Consider the following 16,659-nt stretch of genomic DNA (forward strand, 5'->3'; position numbering starts at 1 on the left):
ATCTTCATCAGGTACTAATTTGTCTGTAGGGAGGTACAAACTGTACATAGGCTAGGTACAAATTCTTTATTGAGTCTGTAACGTCAATACAATTTTGTGTCTAATTTAGGTGCACAAGGACACACACACATCTATGGCCTACGTACGATATTATCCCCCCCATTAAGTACGTGTGAAGGAGGAAAATTGAAACGGAGAAACAAAAATTACGAGAGGTAGGGGAGATGGAAAATATGTGAAGAGGGAAAAGAAGCGAGAACGAACGAGGTCTCGGAGCGAGGATGGACGGTGAATGCGATTAGAATAAAGAACGACGGCTTGTTATTGGCTTGGCGTGTCTGGCACATCCCGCGCTATTACCGCGCGCCCCGAACACGCGTGCTGCTGTGTCGTGCAGCTCCAGATAAAGATCTCATTGATAACGCATCGGCTGGTAGAGTCGATGAGGTTACAAACTTGGCTCACAGAGCACCGATACGCTACAAATTTAGCAGCAGGTAAAGCTGCTACAACTCTGATGCGTTTCCGATAATTGGGGTTAAAAAGTAATTTGTCTTTTTAAAAAAACTACATTAATGTAATGCCACTAAAGTCAAACCTAGTGTTCTTAAAGATAAAACTGGTGGAAAGTTGCACACCAAATCATGTGCAGTTTCAAGTTCGTTGAAAAATGGTTTCTTGATATTCAAGTCCAAGCCGGTCCAAGCTGACACAAGATTAAATTCAACATTGAAACAAGGCAATATTGCCATTGGAATAAGATTTTTCTCTTGTTTGAAAGAAAAAATCACCTTGTTTCAAGAGTAAATTTGATCTTGTGTCAGCGTGCACTTGAAATAAGGAAAAATTTACTTAAAACAAGAAACGATTTTTCTGAGTGCATTTCATGCAGTTTTTTAAAAAGACAAATTACTTTTTTAACCCCAATCGTAAACGCAAGTGCGGGCTAAAGCAAGAGCTAGGTACATATTTAGCTCAGCTTCACACGTGCGTCCACCTTTCATTTTTGAATCCATATTTTAGTTGGTGGAACCGCTTGGACATGCGCACGTGGGTTGAGGCAGGTCGTCACGCGACCGTACGGCCTCAAAGGGACTCGGCGGACGCGCGCACGCACACTCACCCACACACAGAAAAAATGTATGTACTGGGGAGGGAGGGGGGGGGGCATCCCTGACATCCCTCACTCTGCGCTTTAATATTTGAAAACGGGCGCGGGAAAGCTCGCGGGATGGGGGGAAAAAGGAGAAAAAAAAAACACTCGCGCGGCGCGGCCTCTCTACTGATCGAGTCTGATGCGATGGTATGGCGGTGGTGGTGGTGGGGAGAGGAGGCGCTGCCGTGTGCACCGCACAACTTGGAGCCTGAATTATTCATTTCAGAAATAATAATTAATGCATCGCCATTAGAGGACGCCGCCGCCCCGCCCGCCCGACCTGCTCAGCCCCCGGCCCGGGCCTCTCATGTCATTATGGTGTTGTACCCATGCAAGGGGTCGTGCGGCGCCCGCCTACAAGATGGCGGCGGGTAAGAAGAAAAAGAAAAGGAAAGAACAAAAGAAGAGAAGAAAACGGTGCGAGGTGTAGGGATCGGTAGGGAGGTTTGAGGTGCTGCGGCTCGGCAGGAGGGGATATGAAGCGCTGTGGCGTGTGTGTGTGTTGGGGGGCAGCTGATCACGGACTAGTTTGTCGTGGCATTATGGAGAAGTCCAACAATCCGTCCCGCGGTTTCTGAGCGAGGGTACCTAATGCTTTATTATACGTCTCGATGCATTCTTTCAAATGCTCATCTGAGGTGAAATGCGATGCGCCGTGCACCTATACCTATTTCTATCAAAATAATTTTTGTTGATTTCTGTCGTTTTTCCCAGTTTAGCGCGGCTATTGTGATAGCCAGGTGTTTGACCTCACGTAAGAATGACGACAACACCGGAACAATAACGACCGGAGAAACACTTTGTACAATGGATCGTCCCCGGCGCTCCAACAAAACAACGAACACTCCATCCCCCCCTCTTTCCTTCATGCACGGGAACGCCCCTTTAGAGGGAACCCCCCCTATGATGATGCCGAGTAGGAATGAGTGTTTGCAACAATGTGGGCGGGGCGGCGCGGGGCGGGGCGGGGCGGGGCGGAGTCGCTTGCTCATGGATCCCATTTCATATTTAATGCAGCAGGAGGCTACGCCACTGAGGGGCTGTGGCGGGGCGAAGGTGTGGCGGGGCGTGGCGTGGTGGGCGCAGGAAGCGTGCCCACCTGTCCTCCCCGGTCCTCCCACAGCCTTAGCCCGCATCGCGAGCCGCATGAGCCTCCGGGAACTTCCACCTTCTTGGATCTCCTGATGCCTCACCTCTCTATTTTTTTTTCTCTCCCTATTTTCTCTACCTTTTTTCTCTCTATCATCGATTTTTAATTTTGAAGGAGCCTCCCCCCACTCCTCTCCACTTCATTCTCTCCCACTTCATACTCCCTCTCCCTCTCTCCCACTCTCTACTTCACATCACGCACCCTTGCTCTCCCCCTTGCGGCGCTGCGCGGGGCGGGTCAGCCTGGAGCGTAGGCCCGCCCGCTCAGCCGGGGTGCCGTTGGGTTGCCTACCCCGCCATTCACAGGCGCTCTGGTCGCGGCGCGAGCGGGTCGCTCTTCTCCTTCCCTTCTCCGGTATTTTCCTCGGCTCGGTTTCGGCGCGGCGCTTCTAGCCACAATGCAATATGTGATCGTAATACTTCTATATTTATCTACTTATTTTAAACTTGAAATTCTCCCCCCCCCCCCAAAAAAAGGAAAAAACTGAAAAACTTCTTTGGAAAAATATGAAAGTGCGCAACATGTTAAAAAAATCTCAATCAAGAATCGATCTTGAAAGCAGATGATACAAATTTATGAATAAGGCTATGTTCTTATTTTATCCCATTAGCTGCATTCTGTTTGGTTGCTTGCAATCTTGCAATTCGGTGGCCTAGTGGCGCAGAGGACATATACGGGGAGGGCAGGACGGCTGGCGGCGGTGGCCCAGTATTGTTGGTCAGGGAAGGGGCCAATCCGGCGCGGTATTGTTAGGCAGGGCAAGGAAGGGGCTTGTCGCGACACTCAGCCAGCCAGCCGGACACTATTCCCCCAGCGCACAAATAATGATTTCTGGTTTTGCTCTTAGTTCTCTTTCCTGCTTATCGAGAGTAAAAGCTAGCTGACACCTTAAAGTTACTTATGTTTTCTTTATATTTAGTTTAAAGTATTTAAGGTATCATCTGCTAAAAATAAGAGATTTAAAAGGGAAAATCTTGAAAGTTTCCAGAAACTTTATTGAAAGTTTAAATCTCTCTTGTTTTTATGGGGCTCTGCTGCCAGTGGGAGAGAAAGAATTTAACAATTTTAGAAAGGGCAAGAAGGAGATCGAGATTGAGGGTACGAGGGAGGGAGGGAGGAAGGGAGGGAGGGAGAGAGAGAACACAACTAAACACTGCGTCACGGGTGAATGCATGAATGGTCTCACTGAGCGAATGGAACAGACAGTCGGTCACTGGCGAGTGCGGCGCTTGCGACGGCCGGTTGCAGTCTTTCGCATATAGCGTCGTTCCGCACGGAGGGCGCGCGGGGAGGCCTCCGCTCTCTCACAGCTGACTCCCCCGCGAGCGCGTGTTTTCCTGTCCACTATGTGTACACTCTCTCTGATTGGAGGCCCGCCCCGACGCGCCACGCTGCTCGCGACCCTTTCTCGTAGAATATTACGTCGCCCCCTAGTAATGCGGCTCGGGGTCAGTCAGCTGAGTCAGCGGGGGACCGGAGCAGGGCTTGGCATACGGGGCGGGGCGGGGCGGGGAGTTCTCGCTATCGCAGCCGCTCCCTTCGGCAGTCCGCCGATCCCCCTCCGCTTCATTCTCTGCCGTCTTTCGGGAAACTTTCCTTCGAATGTCCGGCCGCTGCCACCGCCCGTCGACGTCGTCGTTTCCTCTCTCGCGGATGTTGACTTTCAATTTGCACCGGATGTTGTCCCAGCATACAGTCAGGCGGTGCCCCGCGCGCCTCCATAGTTTTGATTTATTCCCTGACAACTTTTTAATTTAATTTGATTTGGTTCAGGGTATTGTAATGTCAAACCTCGTATTTAAAAAGTCTCCATAACAACACAGCGGATGTGTATCTGGTAATTCAGGCAAGTGAAACTTAAGGTCCAGAAAGTGCGTCCGTCTTTACCTGACATTCATTTGTCAAATCAAGTGGGCTCAGCGCCTGCGATACTCGGGATAGGCCACCCTCACCCTGCAGTACACGCATGCCCTACAGACGAGATGTTGCCTATCTATTTGGCGCCATGACAGCTTGCAGGCTATAGTCGGCAGATTCGCTCGCACGGGAGTTCTTCCTGGATGATCCCTAATCCAATTTTTTTCTGACCAAAGCACTGCTGTGGCTTCAGACGGTCCAAGGCAGAGGATGAAAAGGCGACCTCGCGTGACACATTGTGAACTCGCACTAATGAGCGAACCACGCGAAAGCGATACTGCTTAATCAAAGTTCGCGCCGCGAGTTCAAAATCAAGAGCCTTATGCGAACAAGGACCCCACTATAGCGAGACGCCACGCACCAGGGCATGCCGCTCGCTTCCTTCACTACCGCCCCGTTACAACCCTTTCCCCCTCCCCCCGAAATGAACAAATTACCGGCGCTGAGTCATGAAAAACGTCGCGCCAGCGTCGCGCCCCCGCCGCGGCTGTTCGGGTATACGGTCCCATTAAAAGTTGGCTGCAGAACACAAGTACCCCCCTCACTCACCCGACCCCTTGCTCCCTCACCCCCCGCCGAACACGGCACGCCGCGTCGAAACAAACTCAGTCAAAAATTTGCGCGGCGCGAAATATAAAATCAGAGGGCCGTCATCGTGCGCCGCGGAGGGCGCGGCGTCAGCGTCAGCGGTGCTGCTTTGAGGGGCGGGGAATTCCCTCGCGGCGAGTGGCGAGCGCCGCGGAGGAGCTGGCAGCTGGCGGCGGCTGCACACCGCCCTCGCGGCCCGGGCGGGCCCTCCCCGTGCATCAGCAGGGGTGTGGGTGGTTTGGTTGTATCACCCGCCCGCACGCCATCATCATCATATCTTTTTCGGGAGGGGGGTGTTTTGTTTCGCAACGCTCGTTTTCGCACTCGGTTTCGGTGTCGTGCGGGGTGGGAGTTATACCAGTGATGGCAGCAGCGGGACGAGGAGGCCGCACCTCAACTTAGATTAGCTTGTTTTATTCTGGCGCGGGGCGCTAAAGTGCGCAGCTATAGGGACGGGGTTTTGAAGGGCTATACGCCCAGCCAACACAGTACAAGAAAAATTGTCGCCTCAAAAATGAGAAGAGTATACGGTTACAAGTTTTTAGAACCGTGTCATCACACGGTTTATCTGTCTCTGCTGTTTACTACTTTATATAAGGCAGACAAAAAATACACAAAAACCTTGTTGAAAGAATTAGAATTGTAAAAACAAAACAAAAAGACACGATATTCTCATTTTCAAGGCAGTTGTTCTATACGATGGGTCCGGGCCCTTGCACGCGTCCGTTTCCGTGTCTGCGCTCGTGCCCTGTGCTGGTGTCTGCGCCCTTGCCCATGACCGCGTCCTTGTTCATGTCCGCGTCCGTGTCCTTTACTTTGCCCGTGTCCTTGCCCGTGCGCCGTGCGCCTCTGTGCGTCGGCGTCCGTGTCGGCCCGCGGAGTCCGCGAGTCCGCGTGCCCCAACCGCGCTGATCTCTGCGGTCCCATCCACATGGACTGGTGGCGTGCATAATGCAGCGCGGCGAGCGCCCCGTAAAGTCGCTAAGCAGGCGGGCCCGCCTTGGGGCGGGGCGGGGCGGGCTCTGTATGGGGCATTGATTGCATGCCCCGCCCCTGCCCGTGGCGTGACGGTCCGCGGCAATAATGAATTTTTAAAACTCTGTCTCGCGTACGTACGACTGTTTCCACTGTTTCACTGACCACCTTCCTTCCTCCTCCCTTCTGCGCCTCTATACCGCCCCTCTCTCTCACTTACTCACTCTCCCTCTCTTACTCACTCTCCCTCTCTCTCGGTCTCTCACGCTCTCTCTCTCTCTCCTTTCAATTAGTCTGTGAATAATCCTTCGGCACGACGTCGGCAGGGCGGCAGAGCCTGCGGCGGCCTGCGGGCCGTGGGGGACGTCGACCTAATTAAATAACAAGCAGGCCGTGCTGGGGACACGCCGGGCGGGGCGCGGCGGGGCGGGGCGGGGCGGGGCGGGGCGCGGTGAGACGGGGGCAATAGTTATTGCGGGTCGTTTCGTTTTGCGCCGGGCGTCGCCGGGCGTCGCGGAGCAGGCTCCACGAGAGGAGAAAATGATTCCAGAAGCAATACAAAAGACGAGGACCTGCGCGGTGCGAAGCCCCCGGGGGCGCAGTGAGAGAGAACACAGTTAAAATCCGAGCTGTAGGTGTGTGAACTATTTCACTGACGAAAATTTTAAAAGGCGTAAGTCCACAGACTTCTTGTTCGGCTTACGCCCTTCCCTCTTTTAACCAGGGATTTGCGTTGTACACTTATTTTATTTTTTCTATTGGTTTTACCTTTGGCGGGACGTTTTAAATCGGGCGCTGTGGTGTGCTCGCTGGGTAGTAGTTTACGACGCGACGGGTGGCTCTGAGGACCTTGAGCGCGCGCGCCGCCGCGGAGAGTCCGTGCGTGGTCGATAATGTAGGTCTGCGTTATTGATGGGCTCCGTGTTTTGTAGTCGGTGCCGCGCGTTGACCCCCTAATGAATCGTGTGCGTGCGTGTCGTGCGAGTCGTGCGTGCGTGCGGGCGGATACTCATGTGCCCGCCTGCACGACACCGGGTAGCAACAGGACGCAGTCAGAGAGGTCATTGAAAGTTACCACATGTAACATTATGCAAAACTTCCTTGTTGTCATGTCACGTCCGTTCGCGTGTGCTGCACAGATTATACAAATTGTTTTATGTAACAAATTGTATTCTACACACTGCGCAACGGACACAATCGTTTATGTTTCATACAATAATGTTTACAATAACCTGTTACATACAATAACGTATGAACAAGAGTCCTAATTATTTGTTTGTTTAATCAATTTCGAAATTTGTACTCGGGCACGTTCTGTTGCGTGCTTCCGTGATCTTCAGTGGTGGCAGAGTCATACCAGAAGAAAAGGTAAACCTCCTCCGCCTCTGTCAGACTTAGAGGGGGTGGGTTTACTGCAAAGCGGTCGTGGTATGGTCTGTGGTCTGTCCCCAACCAACTCCCTGTCGTCGATAGACGGCAGTGGAGGGTCCACCACACCCGGCGGGATCGGCTGCTCATCAGGACGACTCGTGACGTGACGCCGTGACGTCCTTCCTGATGGCCCGCTTGTGGTCCCGGAGGGAAGGGCCCGGAGGCTAGGGCTGGGAACCTTTAAAAGTTTCCGGAAAATTTCTTGAAAAAGCGGAAAATTTCGGGGGGAAAATAGAAAATTTCCAAGACTTCGGAAGTTTTCCGTTATTTTTCGGGAATATTGGAGATATTTTATTTTTTTTGAAATTATTTTGGAAACTTTGAAAATTTCCAACCCTACTGGAGGCCGATGCTCCGGAGGGAGGGGGGTCGGGGAGGACGCGCTGTTGGTGGCGTCGCCGGCCGAGCCGTGGGGCGCCGGGCCGGGCCGGGCCATAGGCCGCGGGATTGATTAAGTTATTACTGATGCAGGGTGCCTTAATAGCGACTCCATTATCGTGTCCGGCGGCGCCGAGGGACAGGTCGTCGCGAGGCGTCGCACACCCCTGGGGCTGGCGCGGACCGACAGTCCCCAGTCCCCCATACAGTCCCTCCGAAAGTCCCCCATACAGTCCCTCCGACGACAGTCTCTCCAACAGTCCCTCCACAAGCATTCTGATAAATACTTGAAAATGTTACAGGGATATTGTCCATAGTGTGTTGTTAAAGGACAATTTGAAATATTGTAAAATTGGAGCGTATCAACTTAGAATTGATTGACGAGCCAGAATGAGGCTGTCAGAAATTCACACCATATTTTGTAAATCAGAGTTACGAAATAGGGTCGTAAATTTTTAAACACATTTTCGATTGTGAGTTCCCTCTAAACTGTAGGTATCCTGCAGAATGTCCATCGGGCAGTGGCAGGTCCTCTCGAAAGGCCCTCTCGACAGTCCTCCATACGCAGGTCCAGCGCCAGGAAGGAGGCACTCAACAAACCCTTTCGCTTCGTCCCTCGCCGACCCTTCGTCCCCCTGTCCCACCGCAAAGTCAGTCCCTCACATCTGATGGCCTCCCCCGCAGGTGGGTCCCTGACCGACCGTGGCTGCCATTAGCGGTGCTAAACGCTCAACGCACAAACCCCGCCCAGCCCGGCGCGCTGCACATTTGTTTCAGCGAGAGGTGTCAGAACGGCCCCGAGGCACGCCACTCTTCTGACGGCGCATATTTATTTTTTCCCTTGTCGGTTCCGTGACAGGCCGGCGTTAACGGCGCCGCCCTGTCCCCCCGGGGGGCGAGCCCGAGTTCATTGATAATTTCTTATTTCCCCACGGGCGCTTGTCGGTCCACGCGGCGGTGGTGGGTAAACAAACACTCCAGGGTGTGACACGATGGTGGTGGTGGTGGTGGTGGTTGTTTCTGGCTCGAGACACGACACAACATCATGGATACAACTTGAGCGAGCCCTCTGCTTGGCAGCGTACTCACATCACAGCGGCATGGAGCCAACTCTGTCCACCTGGACGGCCCGCTCCTGCTCCGGCTCCAGCTGCGCTGCGCTGCGCGGGGCGCGCGTCAAGCTGCTCGCAGGCCGCACGGCGCGGGCCCGGGCAGGGGGGGTGGCGAACGCCTCGGCAGAGCGGCGGGACCCAACTGAGCTGCCGGCTGGGCGCGGCCTACCCTCTCGCGAGCGGCTGGAGAGAGAGAGGGGGCGCGGCGTACCCTCCCTCCTCCCCTCCTCCTCCCGCTCTCCAGCCGGCGCGCCCCGCCCGCGGCCCGCACGCGCGCGCAGGGCGGCTTCCTTACAGCCGCGCGCGCGGGAACGACTTTTCAGCCGCTACCTGGTCCGGATCGACCCCCCCGCCGGGACGAGTGCCTCGCGCGCACCGAGTTGTCGCGACGACTACCTCTGTAACTTTGCGCCGCCGCCGCTTGCGCGCGCCGGAAGGCGTTGTTCAACATTCTCGCGCCGTTAGCGTCACTCTCTTATCGCCCTCATCGACTCACTTGTCCTGGAGTAGCTGGCGCCGCGGTGCACTTCCAGCAGCTCGCTCGTATGGTTACCCTCCTCGTCGCCGTCCTCGCCCCCCTCCCAATGGCCCCCGCGCTTTAGGTTTTCCTACTTCCCCGACTCCTTTTCCTCCTCCGATGCTGCCGATGCTCTAAGCGGCAGACCGCGCCCTCCCCCCCCCCCTCCCTTCTCCCCGATCCAACTCCTTCTTATATCTTTCTCTTTTTCTTGTAGTCCCTTGATGTCCCCTTATCCGAAAATCTATCAGGATGTCTCCTCTGTCCCCTCCCGCCGCCGCCGGCCGCGCTCGCTGGCCAAGTCGCACAGTAATAGGGGAGACCAGGACCAGGGGCTGCTGGGCGGTGTCCTTCGGATCGGCCCCCGCTAGCCCAGCCCGGGCGGGCATGTCCAGGGCAAGCCCGACCCGCCAGCTCTGTTATTTCGAGGGGACGACGCGCGGAGCAGAGAGAGTGGCAGGAGAGGGGAAAGGGGAAAGAAAGGGGGAGGAGGGTCTGGCAGTAGAGGACTCCGCAGGTATAAGCCGGTGAGCGCACACACCCGCCCTGGTTCACTAATCACCCCCCACCACACACTCCCTAACCCCCCAGCCCCCCCTTCCCCTGCGACCTCATCCGCCGACATCCCCGACCACCGTCGTCGTATTGCCCCGCGCGCCAGATTTGACGTGTGTGTCTCATTCCAGGGGAGAGTGGTGTAGGTGGGGTTGTGTGGCTGGTGGGGCTCCACATGTCCTCTTCGCACACCAATGCCAAACGGGGAGCGGCGGCTGACATTCCCCGCCATGTGTCGCTTTGATTTCTCACTTTTCATCGGGCTCAAAGAGAGAGAGGGGGGTTCTGATTGGTCCTTTTGACGAACGCGGGGAGGAAAGGAGAGGGTGGATCAGTATAGGTATACCTTACCGTTTAATTACTGGGCTTTATTGGAGAGATTTGCAAAGCACAAATCCGCACAAATCAGTGCCACTGCGCGTTTGACTTTAACATGAAGGTGGTGCGGGTTTATTCAACGTAGACCTGCAAACGAGCACAGAAAAGCATCCATTTGTTGGGGGTTCGCAAGAACGGGGACGGCGGTATGGGCTCTGCATTTACGGACTCTTTGCTATGACGAGTAGTGAGCGTGCGGGGAGCTCGTGTGTGGTTCTTCTCGCTACCCGTCATGTGCACCCCGTGACTCACGACACGACGCCGGCCCGGTGATGTGTTGAAAGCCGAGTGAGAAGCAGCCGCGCGGCCCAACGCGCCTTCCTCGGCCCTCCAGAGGACCTCAGAGGGCTCCCTTGTTGGGGGGTGAAGGCGCGCGCGCGCCCCTTGGACGAGACACTTACCTGCAACAGAGAGAGAGAGAGCACACTTCATCAGCGCTGCGATGCTTGCTTGTCGCGGGGCGCGTCGTTACCGCGAGAGCTGAGCTGCACCTCGGTGCATAAACAAGCCCCCCCCCCCTTTCCCACCTCCCTCTATTCCTTACATCCTAATTCCCCTTACCTTTCTTTTTCTTCCCCTCCACCTCCACCCCCATCCCCCCCAAAAAAAAACAGCAACTCAACGCTTATTTACAAGAAATTTAGCATGTTTTACCTAGTGATGACTCTACCATTAATTTGACAGCAGGTAATAATGCAATTTTAACTAATTCATCAAGTTAATTAACGCGTGTCGCACGGGTCCTGGATTACTTTTAAATGCATTACTCACGAGTAATCGGACGCTCGTCATTAGGTGGAATGAAGACAGCCTGAAAGCGAGCACGCTTACTTCGTGCTCTAGTTTTCAAACTTGTAAGTGGCAACCTCTTTGTTATGCACTTGTGGGAACGGTAAAGAGAAATGTTCCTCATTCATAAAGTCGCGAAGTAAAGCGTGTCTTTGGCTTTGCACCTGCAGAACTAAAAAGTTCGACACTCTTTACAACTGCAGAAGTCCTTGTTCTGCACGAGAGCTGCTGCTGCAGCTTCCCCTGTGCTTGCTTAGTCAGAGGCCGATTGGTACAGGTGGAGTCTTGCCAGCGCGCTGGTTGGAGCTCGGGGGAGCAGGGCGGCCGTAGAGATAGGGCTGGCCACTGCATGCCATTCGAATCACCCCCGATCACCCCTTACCGCCCCCTCTCCTCTACTTCCTGTCAGGTCCCCTCCCCCTAAAATCTTCTTCTTCCTCCCGATAAGCCGAAGCGCTATCATCGTGGACTCCACCGCGCCCTTGTCCTCTTTCTTGTGTTGACATTGGCCTTTTTTCCACCAGAGTTTTATTTTTAGTTTGCTCCACACGCATTGTGTGGTGCGTTAAGCCGTAAAAAGAACTGAAAAAATTGTTAATGGTGATTTCTACCTCGTTATCGCGACTACCTCTAAGTTGCCATACAGCGACGGACTATGGACATTTTCTACTGACACATGCTTTTAAAAACGTTTAAGAATTACAGATACATATTCTAGGTTTGTGTTATATCGTAAAGGTCATATTTTATAAGGATTTTTTTTAGGGCAGGGGAGGCGTCTACACAGTATCATGCAAATAAATTTCTATCAGTATTACATAGTTGCGTCTATATAACCGTCCCGCTCCACCTACAGCTAGTGGCTCAGGCCGGTGCGCGCGCCGCGAGACAGACAAACTTTACGGTTTTGCCCCAAGTTTTGTGCATGCCAAGCGGAATGTTGCTCTGCGCCGAGGCGCCTCTCTGCTCGCCCAGCGCGCCAGCTACGTATACGGGCGGAAAGGAAAACGTTAACAAAAATATGAGAGCAGAGCGGGGCATTACATTTAAAAAATGAATCTATCCGTATACGTTTTGGTTGTTTTACTCTACGTCTACGGATGCGAATAGAGAAAATAATAATTGCGGTGGGTTCTCGCGACCCACTCGCTCACACCTACACATTGCTTGTGCAGATCGTGCGAACTGTGCGGCGTTCTCACGGGCGTCTTTTCCCGGTTCTTTTGATTGACATGTCCAACTCCGTCGGCCGGTTTGTTGCGCGCCTGGAAAAAGGAAAGCGAGAAGAAGAGGTTGTAGTTTTGTAAATCCTGTCTCTGTCTCGAACAGTCTTCGTGCGAGCCCGTTCAAAAATAAAAAAAGAGGAAGAAATAAAATAATGAAAGGGTTTGGCGTGTTGCGGTTAACGCCCCCTTCCCCTGCTCCAACTTCGCGGGCAATCGAGCCCCTTGGCGGCGACATAACTGGTCGTTATACTGCTGCCCTTCCCCCTCCAGTCTAGTGCGGAAGTGAGTCGTTTGACGGCCAAGAAATAATCACTTGGATTCGGTCCGCCAGTTATTTGCGTCGCAGCGGAACGCGACGGCGCAAAGTGGCCACACCTCCCTTATACAATCAAGTGTTTTCACTTCCGCTTCCTATTTCCCCCCGACCTCCCTTATTTTCATTTCCCGCAAGCGCTGCTGGGTAGATGTCGCCGCTTGTCGCTGCTTGCCCACCGCAACTGCAAATGCGCAAATACTGAGTTAAAAGAAACGAATGTGTCGGCTGGCCTTGCGGGCATGCCAACTCGTGAAGTATGCTGGAGTGTTGTTGCCTCCGATGGCTCTCCGAGGGAAAAAGCCTGGTGGGAAAGGGGGGGGGGGAGACGGAGCTCAGCCAGAACCCGCCTCTATTGTCTCGTGAGGGTGACGAACGCTGCGGTTATTGCTGTTTCCAGTGTGCAAATTTCTAATCCTAATGATGATTTTTAGATTGAATCCTGTTTGTGAAATGGCTCTGCTGTCAATCTGTATAAGCTGATACATTTCCGAGTAGCGAGTTCTAACGTGTGTGAAAATCAGAAAATTGTTTGTGCTTGATACGACTAATTAATTATTATTGTTACAGGGTTCGAGCTGCTGCAGGGAGGCTGGTGAGATTATCGTCAGCTTTAGTCTAAGGAGGCCTTTCCTCTATAGTGTCGCTTGCTCAGCTCCCTATCAGGTTTGTGCCAGTTGTAACGGCAGTTGACCTGCGATGAGAGGCAATACAGCGCGCGCTGAATGTGTTTTCTTTGCAGATTAATTATCTCAAGCTTTTTCGACAACATGGCCGTGCAGTGTGAGGTCTGCTACCGGGTCTACAAGACACCAAACAAACTAAAGGTGCACATGCGAGTGCACACTGGAGAGAAACCATTTAAGTGCACCGTTTGTGACAAGATGTACTCTACGCCACGTAATCTGAAAGATCATCACCGCTCTCATACCGGTGAAAGGCCTTTTGAGTGCACCCTGTGTCTGAAGAAATTTGCCTACGCGTGCTCTTTGAGATATCATCTTCGCGGTCACACTGGTGACCGGCCTTTTGAGTGCACAGTGTGCCAAAAGAAGTTCAAGTCATCTACCAAGTTGATTAATCATCTTCGCACTCACACTGGTGAACGGCCTTTTGAGTGCACAGTGTGCCAAAAGAAGTTCAAGCAATCTACCAAGTTGATTAATCATCTTCGCACTCACACTGGTGAACGGCCTTTTGAGTGCATGTTGTGCCAGAAGAAGTTCTCTCGTTCTGACAATTTAAGTGTTCACCTTCGCACTCACACTGGTGAACGGCCTTTTGAGTGCACAGTGTGCCAGAAGAAGTTCTCTGTTTCTGCCAGTTTAAGTGTTCATCTTCGCACTCACACTGGTGAACGGCCTTTTGGATGCACAGTTTGCCAAAAGAAGTTCTCTAGACCTAGCGATTTAAAGAAGCATCTTACCACTCACACTGGAGAACGGCCTTTCGGGTGCACAGTGTGCCAGAAAACATTTTCCTTGTCAGCAAATTTGAAACGCCACCAGCGCACTCACACTTCGACCTAGACTATTCCAAATGTAGAAATAACTATGGACTAGACTATCGGAGTGGCTCCTCTTTATTTTTTATTACGACCGACGGTGACATTTGTCTGGAATACATGTTAGGCAGGTTAATTTCATTGTGAAATTGTACAAGACGTATCCAAATGTTTTCATATTCTTTTAATTTAAAACGAATTTTGGTCAATAAACGCTGCTTGTTCATTTCATGACTGGTACTTCTTTACTTCATCCTTCAACGTTTGAACATGTTTCCCCCCCTATCCCTGTGCAGATATGAACCGCATACCCTGCCTCGCCGCAGAGAAGTTGATAGCCCGGCCGGGGCCGAAGAGGATCGCTCTGTCTGACCGAGCGACGGGGTGGAAGTGGATGAGGGATCTCCCCGCCCGACCCACCCAGTTCAGGTGATGACCAAAGTTTGGATTGTTTTTGTCTGGGTGCGTAGCGCTCGCCTGGCTGCGGCCTCCCGCAAGCGCCGCTCTGAGTCGACTGCTTGCATGTCACCGCCTGCATTTGTGACGTTGTCACCCATCCCCTAATAGTTAATTCCGCCACCGCTGTTTAACAAATCTCCTGTTCTCGAATCTCAAGGCGTTGCTCTATCTCCCCCCTTTCTCTCACTCTCTCTCTCTCCCCTCGAGTAATCGGGTGGGGCGTGACTCAGGGACCGTATCGAAAGGGCATGGGGACACACAACCCCCTCCTCACGACCTCATGCACCCCGGGGACGCGGCGACTCATCAACACTTCATGGAGCGGATCTTATCCGAAAGGCCATCGGCCCAGCGGCGGCCTCTGCTCTGCTGCTGCTGGTGACCTCGGCCTGCGAGGCGAGGTCGGGGTGCGGTCGGGGTTGTCCCCCTCGGGTCGCATGAGGTAGGCAAGGTCGTTCCACCTGCGGGACGCGCCTCCCGCCGCGCATCCTGCGAAACTACTTGGCCCGTCTGTACTGTGAGGTCTGACGCGTGTTGGGCGGAGCAGTGGGGTTGAAAATTCACGGAAATTTCCCGAAAATATCCGGAAAATGACAAACACTTCCAAAGTCTGGAAAATTTTTCATTTTCTCCGGACCTCTTCTGGGAACTTTCCAGGGCTTTCAACCCTACCGACGGAGCAGGGCGCCAGTGGTGAGTGGACGTAGTGGCGTGGCTTTTCGAGTCAATTGGTGTGGTGGGGCGAAGTGGCGCATTACGTGCTCCGCTCTCGCGTGAGGAGCTCAGTGGGCCGGCCGGCAGGCCTGGTGGGTCGGGGCCGGGGCTGCTCTCCGTGTTGGCCGGGCAGGCAACCCCCCCCCCCCCCCCCGCCACCACTACGCTCTCTGGGCCGAGCGAGTCCTCAGTGCGGGGATCGTGCCGTATATGGACGGACGGACTATGGGCAGTCGATACGTCCCCGCGCCATCGCACTCGCGATATGGTTTTGCGACACAGCCACCTTCCTCCCCCCCCTCTCTCTCTGTCTCTGTCTCTCTCCTCTGTGTGCTGATCTTCCCTGTCCCGTGCGTCCAGCCTCGCCTGTCCAACCACCCCCCCCCCTTCCCCCCATCCCCTTGATACGTGGCCGTTGATTTGTGGCTTGCTCTTCCAAAGTCTTGCTCGCCTGCTCGCCCGCCTCCGGGTATGTGGTTAAGGGGGGAAGAAGACATCTTCAATTATTGATGTACAACCCCCTCGCTCCTTGCAAGCCGCGAGGGAAGGGGTGCGGTGCGGGCGGTGGGGGGCAGATTGCAGCCCTGATGGGTTCCTCGCGCGCGGGAGGCGAAGCTCTCTCTCTCTCTCTCTCTACTTCTTGCTCTTCATCCGTGCTCTCCTATCCTCCCACCTTCCTCTCTTTCTCACTCGCTGGATCCCTCCGACTGCCGCGAAGACGTCTTGGACGCAATAAGAGCAGCAATCTCCAATCTCGGCCCGCCCGGCCGGGCAGCAAAGCGCCTTCGATTCGACACGCGAATCGGTCTGCCCTGCGCGATGAGAACCCCTCCCCCCTTTTCCCTTCGTCGGGATCGCGAACGTCCCTTTATCGCTGTGTATTTTATTTTCCCTTCCCGTTCGGGTGTTGCTGCTGGCGCGTGCGGCGCGGATCGAGTCGACACCGCGAGATATCGAAAATTTGAAATTAGGCTGAGCAGCAAGGCGGCCGGAAATGAGTGATCCGAAGCCGGAAACACACCCTCCGGAAAGCAGTTAAGGGGGGATGAGCAAGAGAGATATACCAAGGTTGGACCGACCGCGCGGCCGCGATCAAGGCGGAGGTATATGGGGTGGTGGAGAGCGAGAGAGAGAGCGAGATAGTGGAGGGGGTATAAACCTCCCCGAACCTACCCCTCTCTGTTTTCTCCTCGCGGGGTGCGTGAGTGTGTCAGTGGGCCAGACCGGGCCGGGCACCCTGCCCTTGAGCGCGGGGCCCCTAGAGGCAGCGGAGGCGCCCCCTGCAGGCGCCGCGGGGCGTCGCGCTCGCCGCGATACCCCCTGCTGGTGGCTCACCCCCACGCGGGCACTACCGGCCACCCCTTGCCGACCTGGGGTGGCGGGGTATCGCTAGTCACGCACGTGGTAGCCAGTTTACTGTAAAGAGCTTGAATAATTTTAAGGGGGGTCAGGACAAAAAAAAATGATTTTCGGTTTTATTTTTTAAAAAATTCTCTG

At 54.0% G+C, this 16,659-nt stretch overlaps 2 protein-coding genes across 6 annotated transcripts in view; one reads left to right on the top strand and one right to left on the bottom strand.

Annotated features, from left to right (window-relative positions):
- Positions 1 to 14,223, top strand: part of LOC113213784 (gastrula zinc finger protein XlCGF57.1-like) — a 23,882-nt gene extending 9,659 nt beyond the window's left edge. The window contains exons 2-4 of one of the 2 annotated variants that reach the window (XM_052268928.1): positions 13,056 to 13,151; positions 13,228 to 13,511; positions 13,596 to 14,223. In XM_052268928.1, the coding sequence (XP_052124888.1) occupies positions 13,256 to 13,511; positions 13,596 to 14,014 (675 nt within the window). In that variant the 5' untranslated portion in view covers positions 13,056 to 13,151; positions 13,228 to 13,255 and the 3' untranslated portion in view covers positions 14,015 to 14,223. Of the gene's footprint in view, positions 1 to 13,055; positions 13,152 to 13,227 lie in introns of both variants that reach the window. The other variant, XM_052268926.1, reaches the window with a different exon arrangement.
- LOC113216880 (neo-calmodulin-like) overlaps positions 1 to 16,659 on the bottom strand; it is a 153,934-nt gene that overhangs the window by 95,523 nt on the left and 41,752 nt on the right. For 2 of the 4 annotated variants that reach the window (XM_052268919.1, XM_052268918.1), the window contains exon 3: positions 12,107 to 12,211. The exons of the other annotated variants lie outside the window; for them this stretch is intronic. In XM_052268919.1, coding sequence (XP_052124879.1) covers positions 12,107 to 12,211 — 105 coding nt within the window. The remainder of the gene's footprint in view (positions 1 to 12,106; positions 12,212 to 16,659) is intronic. 4 annotated transcript variants of the gene reach the window in all.

The sequence above is a fragment of the Frankliniella occidentalis genome, unplaced genomic scaffold (assembly GCF_000697945.3).
Source record: "Frankliniella occidentalis isolate FOCC.00 unplaced genomic scaffold, Focc_3.1 Scaffold79, whole genome shotgun sequence".
In the NCBI taxonomy this organism is placed as follows: domain Eukaryota; kingdom Metazoa; phylum Arthropoda; class Insecta; order Thysanoptera; family Thripidae; genus Frankliniella; species Frankliniella occidentalis.